Below are 9,929 nucleotides of genomic sequence, written 5' to 3' on the forward strand. Positions count from 1 at the left end.
TTTCTCCCAAAAAAATTTAGAATTTTTTACCAAAACTGAATTAAATATGAATTTTTATATTTTAGGCGGCAAACAATTCATATTTAATTCAAGTTTTGTTAAAAAATTCTAAACTTTTTTGGGAGTGATTTTTACAATATTCTATATATTTCTGCACAATTTCATTAAAAAAAAATACTAATATTTACTTAAAAATAGGGACCAAAAGTAGTGATTGAAAATTTTATAGGGACTAAAAGTTGAAGGAAAATTTTAGAGGGACTAAAACGAAAAGTTAACATATTTATAGGGACCAAAAACATAATTAACCCTAATTTTAAACTGACACATGTGTAACATTCATATTTTTAAACTATATTTTATAATTAGATAAATGCATGTTGGTTAAGGTTGGATGGATTACCCAAACCCATAAATACCTCTACTAAATTGTCTAAAAAAAGAGAACTTTTCTCAATGAGATCACATCTTTGAACAAACCCTAATTCCCAAAAACCAATCCGTGGTCTGTAACAAGCAGACGTGCCATATAATCTATCCTGTGGGCCACGCGACTAGAATTCTGCTCTTTACCCAAATGCTTTTCCTCACTTCCAAAGTAAAAGTCCAAAATGTCCCTATGCATGTTAACTCACGTAGCGTGAGTTAACTTACGCTAGTTATAAGATGAACGTGACTTAAGTCACGTTGCGTGACTTAAGTCACGTTGCGTGCTATTATTAGCCAGGCAGGACCACATTCTGCCTCATTTTCAAACAACAACACACACAAATCTCAATTTTCTCTCAAATTACCCAACTCCAAAATTCCTTCAACTTCAAATCAAACAACACTACAACAACAAGAACAAGTAAGCTTTCACTTAAATTATGTTGGTATGATAGATTTTTTGTTGTTAATCTGGAATTTGTTAGGTTTATTGTTTTGTTAAAATTTTAATTTTTTTTGCAAGAAATGATAGAATGCTACATGCAAATGACTTATAGTGCTTAATTGTTATGATGTTTAGATGTTTGCATGATTATGTTAGATTTTTTACACTTAGATTAGATTTTTTTAGATTTAGGGTTTGTTTAAATTTTGGTTATTTTGTTTTTTACAATATATGATACAATGTTACATGCAAATGAGTAATATTGCTTAATTATTTAGATCTTTGCATGTTTATGTTGTAGTTATCATTTTTAGGGTTTATGTATAATTTGCACTCCAAATGTTTGATGAAATGTTTGAATGAGTTTTTCATTGATTGTGTTTAATTTGTAATTGTGTAGATTTGAAGCAATGGCCGGGTGGATCGACGTTCATGCACAATTCAACGGCGGAGAACCTCAGAGGTTGAAGGTTCGGTGCCTTGATGTAACGTTAAGAGGTCTCAAGGATCAACTGAATGAATTCAACCAAGCAATCAACCCCAGAGACACAAGAAGGGTGCAAAACGTTCGGTATAAACGTCCAAAGCTCGACGAGGGGAGAATATCATTCACTTGGGTGGAGTTAAAGAACGATGAAAACGTGACGAGCATGTTTTGGGAGCACAGCATGTTCCAGTGGATCGATATGCGGGTGACGTTGCTGAGATCAACTGAAGATATCATCAACATCTTGATTTCGCCAGATGATCGTCATTAGTTAGGGTAAGGTGCATTCCAACTACAACAATTGTCTTACCTCTGAAATGGGGTAATTCAAACTTGCCAAACGGCGAGGACTCAAGCATTTCGCTCGGTATTCATGTTTTTCCTTTGAAAAGATTAAATTTTTGTTTGGCTGGTTTAGATGAAGGTATTAAGTGTCAAGGAATGAACCTCATTTCGTTGGCACTTGAATACCATAATCTAAATCAAGCCTAACAAAAATTTATTCTTTTCAAAGGAAAGCATAAATGCCGAGCGAAATGCTTGAGTCCTGTTGTTTGGCCTGTTTGAATTTACCCCATTTCAGAGGTAAGACAATTATTGTAGTTTGGAATGCACATTCCAACTGCAACAATTGTCTTACACTGGATGGGGCAATTCAAACTTGTTAATCGGCATGACTCCAATATTCGATGAGCATCTTGAACGATGGTCTTCAAGTGTCAAGGAATGGACCTCATTTCGTTGGCGCTTGAATATCATCATTCAAGATGCTGATCGTATGCTGGAGTCCTGCTGCTTAGCAAGTTTGAATTTGCCCCATTCAGTGGTAAGATAATTGTTGCAGTTGTAAGGTGCATGTAATGTAATGTAATTGTTGACATACATGTCGTTTATGTAATATAACGAAACCTTAATTAGAATTTTTATTTGAATTCACGCTGTCGCAATTTTTATTTGAATTCACGTTATCGCAATTTTTATTCAAATTCACACAATCGCAATTTTTATTTGAATTCACGCTGTCGCAATTTTTATTGGAATTCCCGCTATCGCAATTTTTATTCAAATTCACGCCATCGCCATTTTTATTTGAATTCACGTTGTCGCAATTTTTATTTGAATTCACGCTGTCGCAATTTTTATTCGAATTCACGCTGAATTTGTTCTAATTCATTTATTTAGTCTTATTCGAATAAAAATAAAGAAACAATTAACAATCGTAATCGTAATAAATGCAACAATTAACAAAAATAAAGAAACAAAAATAACAGATATAAAATATCATTTTATTAATATAATTCTTCTTATTACATTTACAATGGGTTAAACTAAATCTGCGAAAAAATAAAAACTACCAGAAAACCGACCTATCTGGGGTAAAACTAAAAGTAAACCACCAGAAAACCGACCTTCCTATTCCAGGGGTAAAACTAAATCTGCACATTTAGTTTTACCCAATTTGGTTTTTTGCCCAAGAAAGCTGCTCACTACTTATATTTTCCCCAGCATTCCTGTCATACCCCAATTTTTGACCTAACGTCCCACTGACACATGTCTTTTGACTAGGAATATTCCTTGTTTTTTTTCAGACCTCCTCTCACTTTTTTTTTTAATTTTTATTATTATTTATTAGTCTTTTTTTTTTAATTTCCATCTTTTAATTTTTCTTTTAATTTTAATTTCCATTTTTTTAATTTCAATTTTAATTTTAAATTTTATTTAGATTAATTTAGTCATTTAGTCTTATTTATTTTGTTACTTCCTATTTTAGTTTTTTTTACGTGTTGTCCAAAGTGTCCAAAAACAAAAGTGTCAAATAGGTCCAAAATAATAACATGTCCATGTCCAAAATATTTGCTCTTCTCCACGCCTCATTACAGACACAATCTCAGGGTCAGCTCTTTTTCATCCCATTTTTTATCAGGAACGCATTTCATCATCAATACCTCTTCTCACTTTTTTTATTTATTAGTCTTTTTTTAAAAATTTTAGTTTTTTATTTTTATCTTTCATTTTTATTCAGTCTTGATTTTTATTTTTATTTTTATTTTCCATTTTACCATTTTATTTTTATTTTTTCGTTTAATTACTTCTTTAGGTTTTTATTAACTTTTTTAATGAGTCCAAAAATTGTCAAAAAATATAGTGTCAAGGTCCAATTTTTTTTTCTTTCTCAAGTGTGCCACCAATCATGCCATTCTTACATGTCAACTCTCCCATTTGAAAAATCATTCAAATCACATTCCAAAACCATCAATCTCATTCAAATCCCCATCAAAGTGCATTAAACCAATTTTCCATTTTTCATCAACCTTAGAACCTATAAATAGAGCTCCATCCTTCACAATTTCACACACCAAAAGTTCTCTTGAGTTGTCAAAGAACTTTTCTCTCTTCTCCCTCATTTAGCTTGTGTTGACGAGCTATTCTTTTCTTCTCTCTCTTTTTTCTGTCCCTTCGGAATAAGTCCCTTCGGAATTTTGTCCCTTCGGTTGTCCCTTCCTTTTATTTTCTTGCGTTTTATTTCTTTTTAGCATTTTATTTTATTTCTATTTAGCATTTTAATTATTGTCATTTATTTTCCAGCAATTAGAATGTATTTAGGTCCAATGTAAATATAAATGAGAAAAGTGTGTGTGTGTGTGTGTGTGTGTGTGTGTGTGTGTCTTTTATTTCTTTACCGCTTTATATATATCAAAAAAATACAAAAAAAAAATTGATTAGGGATTTTGTGGTGATCCAACGTCACTACAAAAATCCATGCACTTTTAATTTTATTGCTCCGTTAGCTTAATTTTCATTAATTATTCAAAAATAACAAAAACATGCAAATAACCAAAAATTCAAAAATATTTTCATAATAAACCTTGATTTTCAATCAAGTGATCGTTCTTTTTACTTTCTTTCTTAATCAAATATCAAATCAATTTTAATCATACTTTGAGTCTATTTTCTTTCATTATAAAAAATACAAACCAATTCTCATTTGCCACTTGACTTTTATTTTAAAACCTTTTTCAAAAACTAATAAAAAACATACAACCAATCAAACGTCAATTTCAATCCCGAACTACGTGATTTTGATCCTTCACGGGTACGTAGGCAAAGGACACTCGTCCTCTCAAATCAATAAAATGTAGATAATTAGGTCTTCCTTTTTTAATCATTTCAAAATTCCCTTTCTAAAAAAAGGCAAGCAAGTTTATAGCACAAAAAGTTAAATAAAATCAAGAGGTTCTCGTAGAGTACTATGAATATTTAGGGTGCTAATACCTTCCCTAAATATAACCAACCCCCGAATCCTAAATCTTTTCAATATGGGATATTTTTGAACTTTATTTCCCCTTTCCTTAAAAAATTAAAATGTTCAGTCGTGAAATAAAAATAGTGAGTCAAACGCTAATCAAATAGCTTTGATCTCCGAAAAATGACGCGATAGAAATGGCGACTTCACTGGGGATACCTTAAGTGGGTTAAGCCTAACTTGGCTTTATTTAAAATTTTGTGCTTTAAACTTGCTTAAAAAAAATCAAAAAATAAAAGATGGAAATTACGTGTATATTTGTTCTTCCTTCTTCTTTCTCCTTTCTTAAAACGTGAGTGGTGAGATAAGTCCTACACCCGGACTTGAGAGAAATTTAAGATAGGACGGTGGTATAATCATAGTGCCTTGCCAAGAGTGAATTTTGGTTTGTGACACATGTGATAACCCCACTCAACTAAGGGATCTTGGAAATATACTATGTTGGCATGAGTATTCGTGTTTGGCATGTTATTTTCAAGTGACCGTCGAAGTTGAGGACCTTTAGTTACCTATAAACCCCTTTTGGCCTTTTAGGACGTAGTGCGATGGCTAATCATGAGTAATCTTGGTTTAGTCGATACGCGATACTATACTCAGACAAGACTTTCTAACGAACATGTTGGATCGGAAGTATTTCCGTAACCCAATGGTGTTCGGAAGTGGTTGATAACTCTGGGAACTTGGTAGAACCCGTGATACAGGTACATTTGAAAACCATAGTCCTTACCAAATGGCGTGTTACCTTGACTCCAACATATGGACTTAAACCTCACCATGTTTTCACCGTTCTTGTTGCATAATGCATACATGCATACATTCATAAACTTTTTCTCATTAAATACCGAAGGACTTCGATAAGTTTTTATAAACATCAGAAGTATGAACCTTGTAAAAGGAACATCGAGAAATACATTTTCAAAAGTCTTATCCAGACCTTAGCTTTTGTTGGGGTCTCTTTCCTTGACTTTGCTTTTGCTCTTAAGGAAACGGTTTGTAACACTGCAAATTATCAAATGAAGCAATGTTCCTTATGATGTCTACAATTACTTTGACAAGTCCTTCGATAAAAAAAATGTGTCTATTTTTGCATAAACATATCATGCATAATCTTGCATTTCATAGTTTCAAACAAAATCTTCTTTTCACAAAAGGTTAAGCCGTCTCAACAGTGGCTCGACGCATTCGTTACAGTCAACTATCTTGTACGGCACTCGGGCAAATATTAAGAAGAAAATGGAACGTTTTGAGCAAGAAAGTCAGGCACTCCGGGAAGAGATGACAACCGTGAACACCAAGCTGGATGAGTTGGCAGATATGAAGACAAAGATGGAAGAGTTAACTAATCTGGTGAAGTTGTTGGCAGTTACACATATTCCACCACCCCCTCCTCCGCCTGTCAGCTTTGAGGTCGAAGCATTAGTTTCTACTGGACCTGAATGGACATTTTATGTCGACACTCCAAAGTACTCTGCACCACAACGCTCCATGCCCTGGGGCATGGCATCTTCTGCCGGTGAAATACCCCACCCTACTACTTGTGAAAGTCCAATGCCTACTTTTCAATGTACAACTCCTGTTCCTCAGCAAGTTACGTCGATTCCTCCAGCTGCCGTAACCTATTCAGCACCTGCAGTCCATACTATCCCACAAGAAGAGGAACCCATCTTCCATTCTGGGAGTGTGGGGGCCTATGACAGGGTTGATGACCTACAAGAGAAGAATGATGAGTTGCAGCGGGAAATGAGAGCTCTCAGTGGGAAAGAAACTTTCGGGAAGACCGCTTATGACCTCTGCTTGGTACCAAACGTCCGGATACCCCACAAATTCAAGGTGCCAGATTTTGAAAAGTATAAAGGGAGCTCATGCCCTAAAGACCACCTGACAATGTATGTAAGGAAGATGTCCGCATATGCTAAAGATGATGAGGTCCTTATCTACTTCTTTCAAGAAAGCTTGGCTAATCCCGTCTTGAAGTGGTATATGAACCTGGACAAGACTAGCATCCAAACTTTCCAGGATTTGTGTGATGCTTTTGTGCAACAATATAACTACAATGTAGACATGGCTCCAGACCGGAGTGATCTTCAGGCTATGACTCAGGGAGACAAAGAAACATTCAAGGAATATGCTCAGCGGTGGAGAAATGTCGCTGCCCAAGTCAGCCCACGTATAGAAGAGAAGGAAATGACCAAACTTTTCTTAAAGACCCTCAATCAGTTCTACTACGTGAAGATGGTCGGAAGTGCGCCCAAGGACTTTGCAGAGATGGTCGGGATAGGTGTACAGTTAGAAGAAGGAGTCTGAGAAGGACGATTGGTCAAAGAAAGTGTCCCCGCTAGTAGTTCGAAAAAGAAAGAGGAGGAGGTTAGTATGGTGAAAGGGCGTCCTCAGCAAAAATATATGGCCTATCAACAAGTGGCTGCTATTACACCCGCTACCAATGCCATTCAACAACCGCTTTATCAGCCTCAACAACCGTATCAGCAGCAACAGCCTCGACAACAGGCTTCGAGGACATGATTTGATCTGATTCCCATGAAGTACGTTGAGTTGCTCCCATCTTTACTTAAAGGGAATTATGTCCAGACCAGGCCGCCTCCTCCGATGCCCAAGAAATTGCCAGCAGGGTTTAGAGCCGACCTCTCATGTGTCTTCCATCAAGGGGCGTCAGGTCACGATGTTGAGCGCTGTTATGCTTTGAGGAATGCAGTTTAAGATTTAGTCGAAGCCAAGATCTTGTCCTTCACAGACTTGAATCCAAATGTGCAAGCTAATCTGATATCGAATCCCGGTACCTAGTATTGTGTCACATAGAGTGATTAGCCATAATTGGGTCGATGTTGACGTTCCTTCCGCTGCTTTTCGTTCAATTAATGTTTGTTTGTTGCTTTTCGCTTTTCAAAAATATCCTTTCGTCCTGCTCGAGACGAAAGTGAACTTGTGTAGGGCTTTTTGCTTTAAGTATTGTCATCATTAATAAAAAGGTCGTTTTGATCCCAACTTTGTTTTATTTTGTGCTTTTTTTGGAAAAATGGTAATACAAAGAACCTTAAATGAATAATCTTTTCCAAATGTCTGCATACAATCATTCACTTTCTAAAATCAAACATAAATGCAGATTAAACATTGATAAGCCCGTTGAACACATTAACTGTGTACTCTCTCCCGACTTTGAATTCCCTGTGTATGAGGCGGAAGAAGAAGAGAATGAAGAGACTCCCGACAAGATCTCTCGCATACTGGGGCATCTTAGCCGTCGAAGTTGCAAACAAAAATCAAGAAGATTGTCCAGAAGATGACAGTCGCTTACAAAGACTGGCCCGAGATGCTATCGTCTACACTTCATGAGTATTGTACTTCAGTACACATTTCAACAGGGGCAACCCCCCCTACTTCCCCAATATACAACATGGAGGTCGTGTTTCCCGTGGAGGTCGAAGTCCCGTCAATAAAAGTTCCGCTAAAGTCCAAGCTTGATCGAATTTAAAAGCAAGACAACCTTGTGCAAACATATCAAAAGAGGTTTGAAACAAGCTTCTAACAAAAAGGTTCGTCCTCATGAATCTCAATAAGGGAACTTTATACTACTTTTCAACCAGACTTCGAGGGCAAGTGACGCCTAGCTATGAATGCCCATGTGCAATAACTCTTGAAACTACGGATGGTGACAAACACACATATCCTATGAATGTCGGTGCAGTCAAGAAATATTTTGTCAAAAAAATAAGAGCTCGGTAAGTCGCAAACCTGAAAAGGCGGCTTAGGCAAAAATGAGCGTCTCGGTGGACTGAAAACCCGAAAGGGCAGTCCAGGCAAAAATTAGAGACAAAAAAAATGATGATTATCCTGATAGGTTGAAACCCGAGAAGGGCGATCTATGCAAAAGTTAAGGATCATGACAAAGTAACTGCATCCGGTCAAGCACAATCCACTTGGCGCATATCTGCTATCGAAGAACCTCCTATTCGATGCATGGGGCACACCTGCTATCAAAGACCTCTGATTCGAAGCATCTGCAGTTCAAAGATTTGGAACAGAGGCATTCAAAGTTCTTAGGGAGAATAACAGTTATTGTGCTCAATGTACCTTCCCATATATTTACCATTTTCCAAATTTTTCAAAGATCTGTGGGGCCACGCTATTGGCATGCCACCACTCAATTCATCAAATTTGAGCCTGTGCCCATTTATTTGGAACTCTCATTTATTCTATTTGCAAAATTTCTTCTATTTTTGATGGCAATACTTGAAGCAAAAATTTTCACAATACAAAACCTTTTTTACATCTTTTGAAAAGTGTGAACAACAGACACACTCTCTTTGAACTTATGAGTAGGTGAAGCGTACATCAGCATCCGCCTCGAGAACAGTTACATTCCGGAAGAGAAACATGGCTAAGCACTATGGAGAGGACTTCTTCCTTGAGCAAAGATGCTGTCACAGTCCAAAAAAAAGTTACAAAAAAAAATACAAAAATAAAAGCTCGCTAAGTTGAAAACCCGAAAGGGCGGCTTAGGCAATAGAGAGCGTCCCGGTGGACCGAAGACCCGAAAGGGCGGTCCAGGCAAAAATTAGGGGCACAAAAAAGGAATATATTCTCGGTGGACTGAAAACCCGAAAGGGCGGTCCAGGCAAAAGTTAGGGATTTTAAAAAAAAAACAATAAAACAAAAAACATGACTGTTGAAGCATTCCAGAGGAAGTACACTCTGCGCCGGTTTACAAATGGCGACTTCATCCAGACTTTTGGTCAACAATGGGCTTTATCCCCAGGAGCATCAACTGCTACCTTGTGCCTGACTTTACCCCGTCAACGGCTCAATTGGTTCACAATAGCATCATCTCCAAGGAAGTTTGCTGAGTGTTTGTACTGCAACGTCAATCCCCTCCCCATCTTACCTATCCTTGTCTCGTCTCACGGAGTCCACCTGTCACATGCAGTTTATATAGTCGTACAAGCTACATTCACACATTCATATGTTCATACATTCATACATCAATACTTTCACATATTCATACACAACATATACACCACATCATTCATACATGGTTGCATTAGTCACTCAAAGTCTTATTTGGCTGTATCCTCTCAGGTCGGTCCTCACTCAACCTTTATCTTATCAAGTGTATCATTCCCCGCTTTGTCGGATTACGGAATGTCAAGTGTTTCAATTCCCCGCTTTGTCGGATTACGAAATCTCAAATGTGTCATTCCCCGGTTTATCGGATTACGGAATATCAAATGTGTCATTCCCCGGTTTATTGG

At 36.8% G+C, this 9,929-nt stretch overlaps 1 protein-coding gene across 1 annotated transcript; it reads left to right on the plus strand.

The window, feature by feature from the left end:
* The first annotated feature begins 5,898 nt into the window (after positions 1-5,898).
* Positions 5,899-6,969, plus strand: LOC146899778 (uncharacterized). Its single transcript, XM_085736855.1, has one exon. The coding sequence runs from the start codon at positions 5,899-5,901 to the stop codon at positions 6,967-6,969; it is 1,071 nt and encodes a 356-aa protein (XP_085592981.1).
* The last annotated feature ends 2,960 nt before the right edge of the window (positions 6,970-9,929 follow it).

The sequence above is a fragment of the Medicago sativa genome, chromosome 8 (genome assembly GCF_051527215.1).
Source record: "Medicago sativa cultivar Bolivia chromosome 8, Bolivia_mono, whole genome shotgun sequence".
NCBI lineage: Eukaryota > Viridiplantae > Streptophyta > Magnoliopsida > Fabales > Fabaceae > Medicago > Medicago sativa.